The 20450-nt window shown below is 37.5% G+C and overlaps 1 protein-coding gene across 8 annotated transcripts in view; it reads left to right on the forward strand.

Annotated features, from left to right (window-relative positions):
* LOC106787959 (unconventional myosin-XVIIIa) overlaps positions 1-20450 on the forward strand; it is a 39150-nt gene that overhangs the window by 4527 nt on the left and 14173 nt on the right. For 4 of the 8 annotated variants that reach the window (XM_014750752.1, XM_014750753.1, XM_014750755.1 and 1 more), the window contains 12 exons: positions 59-526; positions 3968-4102; positions 11974-12162; positions 12260-12436; positions 12559-12759; positions 12960-13112; positions 13224-13807; positions 13920-14365; positions 14449-14611; positions 14701-14875; positions 15587-15745; positions 16014-16229. In XM_014750752.1, coding sequence (XP_014606238.1) covers positions 59-526; positions 3968-4102; positions 11974-12162; positions 12260-12436; positions 12559-12759; positions 12960-13112; positions 13224-13807; positions 13920-14365; positions 14449-14611; positions 14701-14875; positions 15587-15745; positions 16014-16229 — 3066 coding nt within the window. Of the gene's footprint in view, positions 1-58; positions 527-3967; positions 4103-6010; positions 6312-9255; positions 10516-11539; positions 11608-11973; positions 12163-12259; positions 12437-12558; positions 12760-12959; positions 13113-13223; positions 13808-13919; positions 14366-14448; positions 14612-14700; positions 14876-15586; positions 15746-16013; positions 16230-20450 lie in introns of those variants that run through there. The other 4 variants (XM_014750758.1, XM_014750757.1, XM_014750759.1 and 1 more) reach the window with 4 other exon arrangements.

Raw genomic sequence — 20450 nt, forward strand, 5'->3', positions numbered from 1 at the left:
TATTGTTACCGTCGTTGTCGACGAAGCTTGATGGCCTCGTATTATATTGCATTTTCAGGTGGTAACGAGCGCCAGCCCGTCGGCCGATTCCTTGACGGACACGACAAATTCGAGTTTTGCTACCCCACCGTTCAGTCTCTCGCCGGTTGGCGAATCTCAGGGTTTCTGTAGATGGCGATCTTCAGCTTCTTTCGAAGAACAGGGAGTCGAACTTCAGCTACCGGAAATTGTGCCTCTCGAACTCCCGGAACCACGAGAACTGACGATCCAAAGACAGCCACCTCCTCGCAACGATTTTGGTTTTTCCCTGCGTCGTGCCGTTGTCGTCGAACGTGCTGCCAGTGGCGTTACGCAAATGAGACCTGTTATTTTCGCCGAACCTGGTACTCTAGTCCAGCATAACAACGACACTGGTCTTCTGCCAGGTGACCGACTTATCGAAGTTAATGGAATCAATGTTGACGATAAGTCTAGGGAAGAGATCATCGATCTTATCAAAGGATCTGGCAGCAGTGTCACGGTCAAGGTAAGTCCACAATTTGGTCCTCCTTTTGCTATTTTTATCTTTCTTTTAATAATATCTATACATCGCGCATAGTTCAAATATGAGCATCCATCCTAATGTTAACAAAGTGTAATAGTAGAGGCAGTAAGCATACGAAATGAGTGGATTTTAATCGACAATGAATGAGGCATTGGCAGCAAAGTTGAATGCACTTTTCTTACCATACAATAACCGAAAGTGATTGTTGTTACAGACTGCTTTCTCTTCAAAGTATTTTCATATTCGAAAGATTTGCTGTCGAAACAAAATAGTTGATTTTTATTTGTTTGTTAAATTGTATATTTATTTAAGGGGTAATATTAAAAAAAAATAGCCTATTTCGAAGAATTTTCTTTGTATTATATGCACTTTCAACGAAATTGGTTCATCCATCGAAATGTAAATCGTCTGGTACGTCCCCTTCTCTTTACAATTGGATGCTCTTTAATAATACCTACCTTCCTTTCTTCTACCCCTTTCCTTCCGTCTTCCTTCCCTCGCCTCGCGTACACTATTCCTCATTACGTCGATTGTTTATTTCGATGAAAAAAGAAGCGGAAAAAGAAGAATCATGGCTGGAAAAGCAAGAGAAGAGTGTCATGCTCTCTTTTTCTCTACAACGTTTGTTCGTCTTTTTCCGTTGTTGACTCTTTGGTTGTTTCTGGATATTCGCCAAAGTAAACAATTTGGCGAGAAGAAGCGGATATGCCATGCTCCTCCACGCTTCTCGTTAAGTTTCTCTCGAATAGGCACAAAGTTACGACACGTTCCTTGTTATGGAGCACTATATCGTAAAGAATACGAGCCATTTAACTGAAGTATTCTCTTCTTGGACCGTGACGGTCCGTTTCTTGACTCTTTTTCATTTCCACTTTATCCATCCTATTGTACATCCAGGGGAAGTAATTCGAAACATTTTTCATTAATCTTATAATTGAGATATCTGTGCTCTTTCGTCGTTTAACCTAACTGTCCCTAATACGCAAAACTTCATCTTAAAATCAAGTATTTAATTATCTAACGTTAACTAATTAATTAATAGCCAATTAACAATGATGAAGTTTTATTTTTATGAAATTGTGGCGAATCGAACATATGATACTTAAACGCCTAGAAAGTTTTGTAAAAAATAACTCGAAAGATTTTATTTTTCCATGCTACTTCGATGCTCGATAAGAACAATTTGTGTTTTTTAGATCAACGGATATCGCGAAGGAATATCTTAAGATTGTAATCTAAATATTTCACCACACCCCGTTTGTACTTTTTCCTTTTTCTCATGTTTTTTTTTTCCTTTGCTCGTGGTAATCACGGTTTAGATGTAACTTGGCCCAAATCAATGATTCATCGTGTGATAAATCGTGTGATGGATTGGAACCGGTTGGAGTATTACTGGATCGAGTCGAGTTATCTTTCTTCAGTTTTGTTTTGCGCATTCACGCTCGCATTCATGTACGAAGATTGAATGTGAAAATGTGAAAGTGTACCATAAAATTTTTCAATTTTCTTCTCTATCATTTATCGCGACTACTTTTGTTTATTTAACAATTTTTTAAAGCTCGAATAGTAAGTCGATGTATGCAACGTGCAGCCATAAACACGTAAATAAGAGGGTGTGTCGTTACGTGAAGAGGAAAAGGAGGAGAATAAGGGAAGAAAAAGAAATGGTGTTTTCTAACTATTGTAAGAGGCCATCGTCGTGGTCGTCGTGGTCGTCGTCGTGGCGTCGTGGTCGTCGTCGTGGTCGCTGCCACTACCGTTGGAACCAACCGAATATAGCGGGATCATGAGTCACGTTCCGTAATAAGACTATACTTGGCAAAGTAGAATCACTTGGGAGGGGCGAAGATTTTCTAAAACAACAAGATCTTTCTCCAGCATCCGTGAATCCTTTGATCTTTTTTTATATAATGACAAAAAGTGAGTAGAAAGAGATGATACGCGTCAAGAAGCTAATCTTGTCAATTGTCAATTATTATTGTCGATTATTTAGATAAACGCAAAATTCGGTACTGAGACGCGCATTATTTTCTTTCATTTACTGGTTCATGTTTGGCCATATCTTACTCATCGTAGTGGTATTAGTGCATGTAATTGTTCTTCATGTTTTCGAGGGTTTGCGTATTTGTGCTTATTTTTCGAGTTCTAGTTTTTGTAGTTCTCGTCTTATTGACTTCTTTTTTCAAGTCTTATATTATGCATCTAATTACTTAAACATTCAAATATAGGAATTCAATCGTAAAAATGAATTCTTGAAAAGAGTGGAATGGTATTTATTTTGTTGATTTAAGAAAAGAATACATTGTGTGAATATTTTGACAATGGTGCAATGCTCGCTAACTCATTTCTCGACAACATGGCCGTAGACGCTATGGAATTCTTTTTCTTCTTTAATAGATTTGACAGATGATTCGAATTCTTTGCGACTGATTAATGTATTCACTCTAAATTATGTCATCCTTGTTCTAAGTTTTCCAAGCAATATCATTCCTTACCTTTTGAAATTATCTCATATATAGGTATATCGATTCTATCTAAATCACTCTCACGAAGTCTTTCCAAATTTCAATAATAATTTTACAAAAATGTATGTATTCAAAAAATAATGTGTTGCATTTGTCGATGTTCGTTTTAGTTTCAAGGTTAACGTTAATATAGACTTTTTCGATGATAAGCTTTATCGTGACACGGGGACGTATAGGTATATGCAGTTTTTAACGTACCATTATTATCTCATATACGTACATGTACTGCCAAGTTTTGACGTTAATAAGTACTAAAAGTGGCCAATGATTGACTAGATCAAAACTACGATGAAAAGAATAAAAATAGCATGTAAAAAAAGTAAAGAATTATACGTGATCGCGTAAGGGAAAATAAATAAAACTAAAAATGAATAAAATAAATTCGCAAATTCACGCGCCACGTTAGATTCCGGTCTCGTTGGTCACGCGATTCGCATAGGGTTCCGCTTGCGTTTAGTTGTCCTACCGACTGACCGATCGTCGAGAGTTCTCCCTTCTCCGGTTCACATCCTGCTTCCTGTACGTGCTTACGTGCGTGCGCGCGTGCGTACGTGCGCGCGTGCGTCACTTCATTCACCCGCTCGAGAAGAGGTATGCACGACCGATCGCGACGCGATATCATTTTTCATTCGATACTCGAATATATAAGTGTAGCAATTTTTTCAATTTTCCATTTTCTTCTTCTACAAATAATAATAATAATAAATGATTATTTTTCCGAAAATGCATATAAGTTAGCAGCATTATTATTGACAACGGCCTTCGCGCGTAGGTCAAGAGCACGTGGGTGTAGATTGAGAGTTATTTTGGAACGTTTACGTTTCAGATGCTGCTACCGTTTCCTGCAGATAAGACAAAATAATAATTAAGTAATAAACCAATAATGTGTTACTCTTAGGTGCAACCAGTCGCGGAATTATCCGAGCTCTCGAGACGAGGTGGAAGCGACGGGCAGCAAGTCGAGCTGGCACCTGCGAATATTCGCGGTGGCACGCTCCGTCGATCCGGTAGCCTGCGGTTTCATCAGAATACGGTAAGAAGTCCTTCCTTATCTATATTATTCTCATTTATTTCCCTTTTTGGTATAATAGTTAAATAATAATAAATAGTTAAGGAGACGAATGCATACTGATAATTGTACAAAAAAAAAAGAAGGAAGAGAGATCATAGAGGTGCTTACTTCCCACCCACATTCTCTAGAAAGACGGAGTGGCATAGTAATCGCATAACGGTACATATCCCGACTTCTTCGTACTTTAACGCTTTGTTTCCATTGAAGCTAACGGACGCAACACTGATATAAGAATGTACGTGAAATGAGGAGGAAAGAACCTTGCTATCTTGGTCAATTATTTATTTTCAGCGGTAAACAGAGAAAAAGAGAGAGAGAGAGAGGAGAGAGAGATTTTATGCTCGGTACGTTAACGGGACAGAAAGCGTTCAAAGTTTATCATATACTCTTCATTTTTTATTATAAATCATTTAAACAAGGCGTTATTTATAAGATATATCATGCGAGGTCAATATATAATCATCGGTATTAATGGGACACAGGTCGTATGGTTTCATCCGTGGTGTTCTACTTGCAAACAGTTTTATCAGACATTCCGAGTCTAGTTGTAATCTCGCGCGCGCGAACTTTACTTTAAACTAAGAAAAATATTTCAACGATTATTTCTGTCTTCGCAAAGTGATTGTTATAATGAAATATTGATTTTTCGCGACACGTAGACGTTCTGCACATACGTACAGATTGCTAACTTTAGTGCTTCAAATAAAATAGATATAGAGATACGTCTTTGTTACGTCTTCAACGTCTCACAATTTTCGCGATGGAAAACCAACTGCATTATCGTTTTTCTTCCTTTCTTTTCCATGATATTTTGCTCTTTGTATTTAAAGAGATAAATGCATAGGCGTTGAATGGAGCAACGAACAAACTTTGCTTTGCACCGAATGCTTTGCACCGATGCAGCTATACGAGTTATTCCTCTCCCTTTTCTCATGCGTAGCGTATCGATCGTTAAGTTGATCACAGCGAGGAAAACTAGTTGGCTGTGTTATAATTTGCTTCCTTATGACTAGTTTCTTCCCTTTTAACCGTAAACCATTTGCATGAACAGACATTTGGGCTAGGTACAAACTTCTTTTTAAGAAAAATTAGAAGATAAAGAGTTAATTTTTTCCCTGATTACTTCTCATTACATCTATAATGTTTGCTCTTATATTAGTGCATAATTTCAACAGCGATTGTATAATCTTTTATTCGTAAAATAAAATCAAATAATATGATGAAAATATGAAATTCGAATTAGAATGTTCTTATTTAAAGCATCGAGATACTATGATAGCGTATAGTTCGTTCTACCGAGTGTCGGTAAGGACGGTACTTTTGGACTCTCTGGCGCGTGTAATGTTATGCGTGACGGTAACGTTCTCTAGTGGTTGCTTTCGGTGTTTCTTCAATCAAAAGGAACTTGCTGCTATCGATTCAAAACTATATGTATCCAAATTACATGATTTTTTGTCGAAATTCTATAGTTGTAGAGAATTTTTGACAATTGTCAAGATTATTCACGATTACTTTAAAATTCGAATGACGTTTCTAAGTTTCTAAGCTGTATCTAAGCTGGTTAGTATAGAGATCACTCGGTATACATCGCAGTCTCATTTGAAAACAAATTAACGAAGCGAATTCTTACTGGGTGCGCCGAAGCATCCATGCGGTATAACGTAGACCGTTCAAGGTTCTAAGCTGGTGTAAAAGGGACGTATCGTTTAGTAGGGTGCGGTCGGCGGCGGCCTTTTCGACAAATGACAAACTTTCCATGATTTTTCCTTTTTTATTTTCAAAGCAATACATAAACAATGCTTAATTGCAATTGTTTATATTTCATTTCACAATTATTTTCATATTTAATATTTATTATCTTTTCCTTTCTTCGTGGGTTGAACACGAATGTAACAGAATGTAGATTATACATCGACATTGTACGTAAATGACTTATTACGCAACTAAAATTACAGAGTACGCGTTGTGTGTAAGTGATTATGTCGTTATCGTTCTTCAGCATCGTTACATTATGCATGTACTGCGCGTTTTCAAGCAAACTGCGGTTCTTACGTGTAGACTTGCGTAAAGTGATAATGTTGAAAAGAAAAAATATCTTTTGCCTGGAGCCATTATGCTGTGCATCGTAGATGCCTGTTGCAATATCGATCCGGACGATATGTACTACGTAGTAAGAGTTTCTTTATATTTTAACTATTCTCCTCGAGCGTGTGAGTCGAGGACAAAATTCCGCCAATTGACGTTTCAAATGTTTGTTGTAATCGATGGATGGTGTAACAGCCGAAATTGAAAAGCATTAGAGAAGGGTTTTAACGATTAAAATTGTTGAAAAATAACTCTCAAATGAATGAATAATTTTGAAGCAATTCACGTAATAAGCAACAGCGGTGGTCATAGCGGTGGTCATAGCGGTGGTCGTAGCTGTTCGGTCTATCCTTGTTTCACTTCCATTTATCTACAGTACTTTTACATCCCATATAACTTATACTATAGTAGTAACTTACATCCCATATAAATTTGTAAAGTTTCATAAACGTTTAAAAATTACAAGTCGCGGGTTTTCCTTGTTAGTGGTACACGCAGTACATGGGCAACTAATTGCAAGTAAATATTAATTATTTCTTATATTTTATAGTTTACATTTATATTTTTAGTGTGAGAATATAAAAATTGTAGCGTCTAGGATATTTCGTATCGTTGATATCTAATATGTCGTTCAGCTCTCATTCACAGAACCACTCCGAGATGTCGTAAAAATGTCGTAAAAATAGCGGCAACAAGTGGTGAGTGCGCTACATGGTAACCGTGCGAAAACATTAGTTGCTACTGTATCATCGACACGGGTGGCGCAAAAGATATCCGAGCCTTTGGTTGATTCTTGGCTCATATTGTCCTTCAATTTTATCCTTTATGATTTATTTAGAAAAACTTTCTTTCAATGATTTTTTATACAAATATTGAGTAAAAAATAAGCATGGAATAAGACGAAGATGAGTTTGATTTTTCGTCGATTAAATGGCCATCCAAAATTGGCTCGAAGGCAAAGGATTAATCGAAAGAAATGTATATTGTAGTGTAAAAACACCGAGTATATGTTTGGAGTACCGTCCTCTTCGAAATGCACCGTTAGACTGGCACGTTGTTCTCTGTGCAAGTTCTAATATTCGATATTGTTTATATTACTTACCGAAGGTCTCGTATGTATAACGGAAATAATATTCCTAGTAAATAGAATTTCCTTTTATGGAAAATCATATAAACAACATTAGATAAACGAACTTTCATAGAGAACAAAAAAGCTAGTTTAACGGTGAATTTCGAGGAGGACGGTGCTCCGAATATATACTCCACGTTTTTAAACTACAATATTCATTTCTTGGATAAAAAAGAAGACCTTTCATATGAATACGATTATAAAAGCTCACGAATTATCTTCCTATCGTATTGTAACGTAAACGTACGACGAATGACGAATGCTTGCCGATTTCTAATTCATCATCGGACGTCCCACGATATAGGTGTTTCTCATAGGTGTTTCGCATAGCTGCTTCGATCTGCCTACGATAGATCGATCTCTGTCGTTTTACACCCTTGCACTTTAAATGAACAATGATGAGAGTGCGTCATCGGTCGTCTCGACAATTTAACTTGGCTAGAAATAAACTAGAAATAATTATACCGACCTGTTATAAAGTATGAAATGAAAATTTGATTCGTAGAACAGCACGATTAACATTGCTTTCCAAAAAAGTACAAGAAGAGATATATAAGAACGAAATAGAATAATATTCTTTTTATATATTTTCCCTAAAACGTCTAGTTATTTTGTTTAAGATCTATGGTTTTTTTTTAATGAATTAATCTACCTTGCGTAAGATGTCTTTTGTAACTTCCAGAGAAGAAATCCAATATTTTTGCCAACTCGATTTGTTCTAATTTTTGCGAATAAATTTTAGTCGGTCCCTATTAAATTTCCCTATTCAATTTTGGTTTAATTTCGAGTCGAGTTAGAGAGCGTTGGTTTACTTCGTGAGATGAAGTCCGGTGTGTTAGGAGTTTCTTAAAATAGCAAATGTCTCTTGAATCTTCACGCACGCATTGCGCAGAGCACGTGCACTGCATGCGCAGTCCACGCGCGGTGCACGCGGATATCCCTGCCTGCTGCACTCTATCACACGTGACGAATCCTCCCTCGAATCCTCCCCTGAATCCTCCCTCGCCGAAATCTTCCTCTTTGATATGTCGCCTGCGTATTGTCCTCGATAAGTTGTTCGAACAAATCGATTTGGATTCCCTTCGCATTCTACGATTCGTACCAGTATTATTGGAAAAAGTTTCATTTCATATCAAACAATACGATTTATTAAAACACTTTCGTAATGTAATAGTTGGCATCTAATTCAATGATTTACAATTAAACATTATATTGACTTTTCATTTTTTCCTACGTACTGATTGAATAAACTATAGATAGACGATAAGGAGTCTGTAAATGCAAACAGCCGAGACTGAAGTGTTTCTCGGAAATCACTCTCGCGTATGCTTCGCATTCGTGTTCGAGTATTACGACCTCTCCTTCTAGAACATCGACCGTTTTAATCGACGAATAGTATTATATTTGACGAGCAAATCAATATTTCTAGCTTAGAATCACATTCAAATGTTATGTCTATACATGATTGCTATAATGATTACTCTATTTTTATTGAAAATTTTAATATACGCAATGTGTTTCTTAAAAAACCGTCGGATTTATATATCATATGATGAACCGTTTCAGAAGACCGTGGAAAGGTGCGTGGGCTGTGTTGTTGAGAAAGTGTCAAAGAAAGAGAGAGAGAGAGAGAGAGAGAGAGAGCAATAACGACAATAATCCTTATTAAGAAAATGAATCAATAGATTTGATTAGCGAAAGAAAGACGCGAGCTTCTTTTCACGCGAATGCGAGAGGGATAGAAAGCGAGTTAGAGCGTACAGGAGGAAGAGGGAGAGAGAGTTCCTTATTCAGTTCGAAGCGAACAGAAGGAGCTCTCCCCTACCTCTCCCTCACTCGCTTTCTTTTTCTCCTTCCCTCCAGCTGCTCTTCTTACCGCGAGATCGTGTTACTTCAGTCGAGACTCGAGGGACTCACGGTACGCTCCTCCTCGTACCCGAGAACGAGTCGCGAGTGAGACCGATCGATATGTTGCCCGATCKATCGTTAACGCGAAATGCGATTAAGTAAAATGTGATTTTGCTTTTATGACTTTTATCAGAGAAAACTTTCTAACGATCTTCCGATTGCTTTTCGTCCAATTAATCTTAACAAGAACAACATTGTTTCCAATGAATGAGAAGAAACATCATTTAATAAAGAAGACAATGAGGAATTCTAGTGTGTTTCACGACATACTAATGTAGATCCAAGTGCGAATCGGATTGGTTAGAATCCTGACCTGAACGTATATAAAAATGAAAGCATTGCGGTAAAGCGAGGAAAGCGAATATTAGTTTCCACCGAATACTTATAATCCAAGATGTCGGACGACTCTTCGTTGAGGGCACATTACGTATTACATAGATCCTGTCGTGGTAAGGCGCATGCAAGTGGGATCGGCAAACATGCAAATAATCGTCAGCCGATCTATGCTCATCCGGAAAAAATAATCGAGCGAGCAAATAAAGGCGGGGAAGAATTGACGAGCAATTCTAGGAACGATATTCTACGAAAATGCAGTAGAAACAGTATGAGTTCTTGGGATTGCAGCGATAGCGACAGCATGAACAGTCTCGAAGCGAGCAAAAATCGAGTTTCGAGTTCGATCAAAAATACGACAACACCTTCGCGAGTTGTTCTCGCGATGCATTCTTCTCGCGCGTCTAGAAACATGATCGGAAATTCGTCAAAGAAAAGGGAAAGTTGGGCCGATACCTTGAGAGGTGGCTTGGTCGACGACAGGATCAAAAGGATGGAGGAAGGTTGGGACGATAGTAACGTCATTAAATTGCCTAGAGAGAGAAAATGGCGAATGATTACTGCCGAGATTCAAGACAAATTACCAAATAGTAGGGAGATTTTGACGTTAAGAGGGGCCGGCTCTAATATCGCTGTTAAAAATTGGATCAATCATTCGGCCAAGAAGATTGTCAAAAGAAATCGCAATAGCATTGTTCACAGACCTGCCAAGCCGCCGATCTACGATGTCGTTGAGTGGGAGGAACTTTTGGAGATGGCCCTAGCTAAGAAGATGGCTCGTGGAGGATCATCTCGTGGAGGATGTCCTGGATATAAGAAAGAGGATAGGAAAAAGGGATTAGAGGAGCCTAGAGAAACGGATTATTTCAAACGACTCGAGGTGCTTCTTCAAAACAGAATGACGCCGCTAAACCTCGGGGTAGGCAATTTTCAAATCTTCGATGCGAACACATTTTACTTTGAGCAATTTCTAGCAAAATATTGATCGATTTCATGGCTTTTTAACAATAAACAGGCTCCTTTTCCATTTAGAGAATATAATACTTGAAGAAGTACTAATGTTATAACATCGTAATGAGTGTATTTCAAGAGGAAAATATATACGTATACCCATACCCATTAAAGAAAGAGAAAAGGATAGAACAGACGCGAAGAGCGGAGTTTCGTGTCGTGACTATGCTTGTATGATTCTTCGAAAAATGATCGAGCGAAAGGGCAACGACAGCTTCTCGTAATCTCGCAACTTTCCTTAACTTGGAAGCGTTTATTCTTTTCATACGTTTACTAAACAATACGGACTATGTGTTGTTGCTAACTGCTGCTGCTGCTGCTCCTGCGACTGCGGCTTGTCCGTTCTTCAAGGCTTCCTGTGATTCATGCTAATATATTACCAGGAAATTCGCTATACGTTGTCCTTACTAGGTCGAACGAGAACTCAACGAGCCATCGCACACTCGTTTCTTCGAATGTTCATAAGAAAATCGGATGCGGAAATCGATACACGCGCGACTGTTGCTTGCACTCGCAGCTGCACTGACAAGTCTTTCTTTCATTGAAACAAAGAAGCGAATATATTTCAAGTAGGAAAGACAGAGAATAATAATATCCCAATACTTAATATTTTTTTTCTACTTACGAGGGCTGATCAAATACAAACAGGAATTTCTTATTTCATTTGTTTCAAGAAATATACAAAAATGAGAGGTTGGGGGTTCGTCGATCTCGAGCCAAATTGGCGTTATCCAATGACAACCGTCGATAATAGGTTATTAGCGTCTGCATATCTGTAATGCATTAAGCGCATAATACACGTTACTAACTTGCGTTAAAAATGCAATATACACAATATGTGTACATATGTTATCCGCGTACACACTAGTTATTTGCAACATAAGAAGAAATCGTTTCGTAATGGGACTTCCGAAGCTTGCAATTCTGCTTGCAATTCGAGACCTGTCGATACCAGCAGGTCAATGTGCGTGGGTGTATCGCGTCCTCGCGAGTTCGATCGGTGAGTGCTCGATAGAAAAGCAGCAGTGTGTTGTCAACACTTTTATACCTTTCTTATCTTTGAAATTTCTCTTAGGCGAATTTACGATTGACAAAAGAATGTTCAAAAGAATGTGATAAGAGGAAGAAAGAGATAGTATTTAATCGATAAATAGATCACATTATATTAATATTATTTTGTATGCACAATATTTATTGAATTCGTTAAGAAAAGACCAAAATCGACGTTGAATATTATTCTTATTAATGGTGCAATCATTTGATCGTATATCCTATTGTATATGCTAACAGTAATGTGATATACTAATACGATATCTATATAATAAGCTATTAGGTAATATTATGACGATAAGGTATCCTTTTATAGGCGCGATCGGAAGAGCATCTAGCGCAGGAACAGGCATGGCTAACTTCCGAAAGAATCTGGTTATTACACCGAGCCGGTTTTACTCCGGCTATGCGTTGTGGTCCAGCGGATCCAGACACTGGAAAGTTGCGAATATGTTTGACTACCTCCGGCGAGGAACTCCTCGTCGACGAAGAAGATGTCGAAAAGGTATCGATTCATTTCTGATAATATTATTGAATTTACTGTACACACGTCAAAGAACAAAAATAATAATATTATTTCGATATTCACATTATTTGGACAGGCTAACCCTCCACAATTTGATAAGGCCGAGGAATTGTCTCAATTGCGATTCCTCAATGAGTCCTCTGTTCTACACATACTGAGACAACGTTATGCTAGTAATTTGATTCACACCTATGCTGGCGACAGCATGCTTATCATAAATCCTGTTGCACCGTTGGCAATATATTCGGAGAAGGTACGTTTTATCTCGAATAACGTATTATTTAATAGAGTAGTTGGCATTCAATAGAAGAGCATATTTGTTTATTTATTTGAAAATAATTTCCTCAATACTTTGATCCTTTGATCCGTTTTTAGGTCGCTCATATGTTCCGAGGCTGCAAGAGCGAAGATATGCCGCCTCACGTATATGCTATGGCACAGTCGGCGTACAGAGGGATGTTGGCGACTCGGAGAGATCACTCTCTCGTTTTTCTCGGTCGTAGTGGCGCCGGAAAAACTACAAATTTCAAGCACGCGCTGCATTACCTCGTACTCACTGCAGGCACTGTCAATAAGGTAGGTGTGAATGCTTGGATTACGAGCATTCCTCGAATATTTTATTTTTATTTATCAAATCTCTCTGTCACTTTTTCATATTTCTTCTCTCTCTCTCTCTCTCTCTCTCTTCCTTTCTGTCTCTCTATTTCTCTCTCTCTCTCTCTCTCGCTCTTTCTCGCTCTTTCTGGCTCTCTCTCGCTCTCTCTTTCCCCCTCCAGATATTAACCATAGAGAAGTTGAATTCCTTGTTCACCGTACTTGAAGCCTTTGGAAACAGTCGGACGCATATGAATTCGAACGCAACGCGTTTTACGCAACTCTTTAGTCTGGACTTCGATCAGTCTGGACAAATTACTTCGGCGTCGCTCCAGGTAAGATTAATTTGACTATTGTTTTATTATTATTATTATTATTATTATTATTATACGTAGACGCGTGTTATAAAAATCAAATAGAACATTCCAATAAATGGGCATTTTTAGGTGCTGCTTTTGGAAAAATCGAGAATAGGTAGAAGAGCGAACGGTGATCCAACATTTCATGCTATTTATCGTCTACTAGCAGGAGCAGAAGGTGCCCTAAGAAAAGAACTTCACTTGACGAATCTAGTCGCCGAGAACAATCCATTCGTCACACCTCTGCAAAAGCACGAGGACAAACAACGTGCCATGGTGGAGTTCAATCGTATCATCGCTGCTTTCAGGATATTAGGGGTTTCTGAGACCGATGAGAAAGTCATTTGGCTGGTACTAGCTGGGATTTACCATCTAAGCTGTGCCAGTGCAGTCAAGGCCGGTACAACGTCACAGAGTCGTTGGCAATTTGCGAGGGTGGAATGTGCAGAAAAAGCAGCTAATTTGTTGGGTACGTCGGTGGAGGAATTAAGTAGGATAATATTTTCCTGTAACGGAGGCGGTGCTGGTACACCAAACACTCCGAGGCCAGCTTTAAGAACGCCCAGTCCAACCGAACAAAGCAGAGATGTCACTGGACTCGATGCTCTCGAAGGTCTCCTTATTGGCCTTTATTCGGAAGTCTTTCATTGCGTTGCAGCCCTTATTAACAAGTAAGTTAAAAAAGGACCCGTAATAATTGACTATCGATTGTAGAAAAAGTCCAACTTTACTTTTTAACTTTATTAAATTGACTTTCGTTTTTCTTGCATTGACACAACACAGATCTATATCATCGTCGATGCATACAGTATCCTCTCTTTTGTTGTGCGACTCTCCTGGTTTTCAAAATCCCGCCTCGTGTGGCAGACAAACTGGAGCATGCTTCGAGGATCTCTGTCACAATTATCTGCAAGAACGTTTGCAATTACTTTTCCACCATACGACATTGGTAGCACCGAAAGATAGATACGTTCAGGAAAGTATTGATGTTGATTACGAGGATGATTACGAAGAAGATGGAATTGGATCTCCGCAAAGTTTGGTCTCTCTTTTGGACAGGGCAAGTTCACAGAGTGCTACAATGTTGCGTACGAGTCAAAGCGATTTAAGTGCTAGTAGACAAATGGAACGGAAAGGTTTACTTTGGTTGTTGGACGAGGAAACTGTTTGCCCCGGAGGTAGCGATGAAACTTTCTTGGATAGACTCTTTTCTTATTATGGAGACAGGGGTAAACATTTACTTAAAGGCTTTTATTTTCTATAAATAAACATTCAATATCGTTTCATTTTTATCTTTCCTATTTTCGTACAGATCATCAGATGCTTTTGAGAAAGGCACCGGGCAACAATCAATTCGTACTTCAACATTTGTTAGGTACTAATCCTGTTTTGTACACTGCAACTGGTTGGTTAAAGGCTACGCGAGAAAATTCTGTGGCCAAGAGTGCGATTACGATTCTCCAAGAGAGTTCGAGGTATATTCTTCATGATGAAAACGAGTCATTTTTTATATCCTACACGTTTTCTATATGTGTTTTGTTATGCTTATTTTTTTTTTTTATAGGGAAGACGTTAATATGCTATTCGTAAGTGCACGAGGTGCTGGGGTCTCCGGTGCTCTGTGCGGTTCCATGCCCGGTTTGGAAGGGTCGCAATCCTTGAGAAGAGCTTCGAGTATTCGAAGAACATTCACGGCAGTTAAAAGGAAAAATGTTTGTTTGCAAGTGAAATTTACAGTCGTGAGTATATACGTAATGAGTCTCACAATCAGAAGTATTCCTACCGTCTACTGTCAATTTAAAACAATCAATATTTTCTTCTAATACAAATTCTTATGCACAGAAACTTATTTTAGGATCGTTCAATTTTTAAATCGTTTAATTTTAAATCGTTTTTAATAGTTTACTGCGAAAGAGCATTTTACGTAACTAAACTAAACTATTATTTCAAATTTACAGCGAGAGCGGATACGAATACTCTTGTGATTCGATCTACATGTACATATGTATTGTATATCTATTTTATTTTTTTTTGTAAAAAAAAGAAAAAAAGATTCGTTTTACATTCGAACATTAAATAAATTATTTTGTTGAACAAGCACATTATTAGCTTGCTTATCATCACATCATTCATTATAGTTATAAATCTGTTCGATTAGATTTTCTTCTCAGTGTCAAAGATCGCTGCTATATCGCGAGATAAATACTTGTCTCATTGCCTCATTAACAATCTTAAAAGAGAAGCACGTTTCATTACTTGAAAATGTACTACGAAATATATTTAATTAATTGTCATCTATTATTTTTAGTGCTTCTTTTCGTGGCATTTATATGTTTATTTCGAGTAAGATAAAAAAAAAGGCTAGAAATATTCACTTTTCTACGTGTTGTATTACGTTTATTCTCGAACAAAGCATTGTGAATGAAATGAAAAGTTTACATTTATTTTAGGATGGCCTTATCGAGACCCTTCGTCGGACTCGACTGAAATTCATCCATTGCCTTCTACCGCAACATAATGCCGGTTGTACCGATAATAAGAGTTTATTATCTGTAAAATCTAATCAAAATGAAGATAGTGTTATAAATGTGCCTCTTTTACGATCACAGGTAAGCACCAAAAAATATTACTTCGTTATATATTTTTGATATTATTTCTATATCCAAAATATGTATATTTATGTGGATACTATGGAGATCCGAGTGAAGGACGGATTTTTCGTCACTTTTTGACGTAACGAATATGTCATCACTGTACTGAATAATTATGACAATATAGTTGGACAAAATCTCGGTTAATCACATATTACGTATATACAAAGATATACGTATTAGATATTGCATAATTAAAAGGCTTACGTGAATGCACGTGTTCCAGATTCGCGGCAGTCAGATAATAGACGCTATACGTTTACATAAGGTCGGCTTCCCAAAGTATATGGCCTTAGGCGAATTCAGACGTCGATTTGCTTTATTATCCAGCGACGCGAATGCTCGACCTGGCAGCCCTGTTGCCGGTGAACGTCGAGCGGTCGAGGACATGCTTCTAACCGTTGACGTTGATCCCGCCTCTTATCGTGTTGGCCAGAGTCAGGTGAGTACACATTGTTATCCTTCTGTTCATTATAATTACAAGGCAGAACAACAAATGCACCACCCTTTTTACCGCAAAATGATTATCTTGTAAAAAAGAGCTAATAGCTAATAGCTAAAATTTGTCAATACATTTTTGCAACGAATATTATCCGATTGATCTTCCCTAACGATATGGCTCCACCTACGAATGTTTATTACGGCGAATTTCTATTTAATCGAGTATTAACTCGGATATATATGTCACACCCTGTACTTCCTATATCAGTTAAGCGTTAACGGTTATGCTTTCGCTAAGGACAAAAGGAGCCATTTAAATGACATTCATAAGAGAAAACGTGCCTGCATATTTTTCCATTCGCAAATCGTAAAGTTGTCCGATCTTTTATATGGTCTTTTTCTTTTATTTGGTCTTTTATTATTCGAACTTTTTTATTGCAAGTTATTTAACGATTAGTTAAATTACTCGCGTCTCTGTAAAGAAAATATCTAAAGGAAATATCTAAAGAAAATGGTCGGATTGAAAAGTATTCGAGCGAAAGATCGTATAGGAGATAGAAGGAGGTCGCACGCGCATTAGTCCTTTCGGAGTTTCGCCTGCGGAAATACTGGCATCGAGTCGCTTTCCAAAAGGTTGATGTACGCTCGTAGATCGTATTCGTACAGATGCCACGCGAGTCTTTGTTGTTTTGTGTATAGTATACTTACATAGGTATAGCCGAAATAAGTAGGCGTTTTTGGGAAAGTATATTGAACAGCAATCGAAAGTAGTCAGTTGGCAAGCGTAAAGCAACTCGTAGGCAGTTTAAGCGAATCCCAGTTTTGTGTGTGGGAAAGGTTTCTATGTAAATCCAGTTTGATGGAGGAGAAGTCGATAAACTAACTGCCGTGCGTGACCCGCGCTGGCTATTTAACGAGAGCACCGTCACTGGCCGAGATTTTTTTTCCACTCGCAAGATTCCTCCAACCTAGATCACAATCTTTAACTAGCAGTCCAATTTTATCTGAATTATTCCTACACTTGAGAACCACGACTCACGTTTGTGTGTATTTATCTTAATAATAATCATTTACTACGATAGCCTATAATATATATTGCGTATTTATATATTTTATTTATTTATGTATTTTGTTCGTATCCATCTGTCGATATAACCCAAAATGCAGCTTGGGTTACTTACTCGAATTTATGCACGCGATTGATCTTCGATCCTTCTTCGATACTTCTGCGATCCTTTTTCTCTTCGTTTGATTCCACAGGTGGCCATGGCTACGGACTTTCGAGTTCTAAACTGGGACGACTTTCATGCAAACTTCTTCCTCTTTTATTTTACCTCGTCTCGTTCGTCAAATTTGATCGATGCTAACATTTATCGTTAAAAATACGATTTCTATAACAGTATTACTACTACCTATTACTTTTTTAACTTTGTCAATAGAAAAAAGAATAATTTCAATGGAATCTAATAAACTAAAAATAAAGATATTACATTAATATCAAGTCGCAGAAAAAGAGTTCATTTGAACGTTTTTGTTTTTGAGTTTTCGATTATTAAAAACGACTTGACTAAATTATTTGTACGATGTAGTTACTTCGAAAGTGAAGTGTAACGAATTTCGAAAGTGTTACAAATTTCGATCAGTTCGACAGTCGTCTGAAATGCGATAGGGAAAGTTTTCAAGAGACGTTCGCTCTCTTTCGATTATTCTAATTGTCTTCGAGGAGGAAGCATATACGTATAATAAGATAGATTCTCATGCGCTTATTTGAAATGAAAGTAACATATGTTGGTCCGAACGAAGATTATATCGTAAAAAAGAACGAAAAGAACGAAAAGAACGAAAAGGACGAATGAAATATACAATCTATAAAATTGTATAACTTACAATTAGATAATAGTTAGTATATAGCGTTGATTAGTGTTACGCGTACGCGTGACACGCGTGTAATTTAAGTTGGCAAAGAACTTGACTCCTGTTCAAGAGCACGGAAAAGGCCAACTTTCTCTTTGCATCAATTCGATAATGTTTCCGTTATCGACCAAATGGTGAAACAGCGAAACTTCTCGGAATTGTTCACACTTCATTTTTCTTTTTTTTTTAGTAATATTAATATAATAATCCTTTTTTTATTCACAAGTTAAACAAAGTACAAAGTTTTTTCAATAATAAATAATAATAAAAGAATATATTTTCAACAATATACAATAGTTATTAAAATGATAAATATTGGTAGAGTATGGGATAGTAGTAGTGTAGCGAGAACCATGACTCGCCTTAAAAGTTTCCATCTCGTGGGCTGCATTCGCGACTTTTTGGTTATCAAACTGCACAAAAGTAGATGCGAATAACTCGAAGAAAGAAAAAAAAACGTGCGCGTTAGACTTTCTCATGGCCCACATTCGTGGTTCTGCACTTCACCTGACTTTCTGTTCGGCAGAACACATAAAATAATCTTCCATACTTGGCCCTATGATACACGAAAGTGCACTTTTATTTGTTAATGCGAAAACGAATAATCGAGAGTAAACTAGTTTAATTAGTGTGGAATTATAACGAAGATTCTACTGCGATAGAGTGCTATCGAATGGGGTGCAATAAAAAAAAAAACACGTAGATTATGCGAATGTCTGTAAGAAAGAACTGGTATTTTGGCTCGCCAAAGTTTTTCTTGCGATATGACCGCAACCATAACTGTGTTAACCATAACTGACATGAGTGAGCAAATTACCGTGTCACTTGCTTTCCTTGAACTTGAAATTTCTATGCGGCAAAATATAAATAGGACTAATCGTCGACTATAGCGAGTCATAACGAGTCAAGACAAAGTTTATTTCTATGTATGGCCAGTTATCGTAACGACGTTAGTATATCGCATAGTTTTATGAGTCCCTCTGCATATAGACCAATGACTTGCACACGATAACCTCATTTACGTTTTTCTCGACGTTCTTTGGACGTTCTTTCGATGGATGATTTTCTTTCTATAATTATTATATTTGACGACATTCATTTGGATCTTTTATAAATTATAGAGTATAGTCCAAATATCGGTATTTTATATTAATAGATATTTAGAAAAGGTAGTCCTTAGGTAGTTAAAGCGTATTTCAAAGAATTCGATTTTCGAGGTATCCGGGGTAACCTTTCCGTAACGGAAGTGAGACCGCTGGTCGTACTCGCTCATGCCACTTTAGAATACGTGCTGTAGAATACGTATTGTATGTGCGTGGAAATATAAATGAAGAATATCATCATACGATACGCCGAAGCAGATATGTATTATGGCACCAGAGAGAAACGATTCCTCCTAAGATTGATTGAAAATATAAACACCTTTTTTTAGGGATATAATTTAACTTGGGATAAGAATAAAGAAACAAATCTAATGAAAAATTTATTACTATTGTTATTATTTCTTCTTCTCAACATTTTATGAACCAAAGTCACTTTCTATCGTGCATATTTCACGCTTACGAATGTTGTAAATTATGGTGCATATGTTGCAAGAAAAAGCAGTAACGATAGTCATGTTAATCATTATTTCGCATCGCAGGAATTACCGAAATAGAAATTTACCTGATTACCCAAAGATACTAAACTTACTCGCGTAGATGTATGTAAACGTAGAAAAGGTAGTCACACTTACTCTAAACACTAGAAAAGTATCGCAGCAGTAAAATAACATACGACTTGTCAAAGAACCTGTCTCATGATTAACAAACCATAAGCGTATGTAAAAAAAAAGAAATAATTAAAGGTATCTGAGAATCAGAGATCCTTTGAAGCTAATAAAACAATCAATTAATGATAGTTAATGAGCTAAAGATCGTTCGATATAGACATTAAAAGGACCAAGTAATTTCCGTGTTGACGTTTTACTTGGAAAACGGTAACGACTAGTAGTCATATCGCTCGTGTGTGCAACTTGTAAACTACAGATACGAATCGAGAAACACCATTGCTTATCCGAGCAAACGACGTGGTAGGTCAGGTTCGCACGATGAACGTATAAGATCGAGATCGTGAAGCGTCTAAGTGACATGATTCTCTTATTGTTTTTTTTTTTATATTGATCGACATTTCATACGATTTCAACGTGACACAATGCGATACAAAAATAAATGGAGCTTTCGGCGTAATCTAAAGTTGGCCCCGAGAGAGAGAGAGAGAGAGAGAGAGAGAGAGAGAGAGAGAGAGAGAGAGAGAGAGAGAGAGAGAG

The sequence above is a fragment of the Polistes canadensis genome, unplaced genomic scaffold (genome assembly GCF_001313835.1).
Source record: "Polistes canadensis isolate GaletaPanama2010 unplaced genomic scaffold, ASM131383v1 scaffold_121, whole genome shotgun sequence".
In the NCBI taxonomy this organism is placed as follows: Eukaryota; Metazoa; Arthropoda; class Insecta; order Hymenoptera; family Vespidae; genus Polistes; species Polistes canadensis.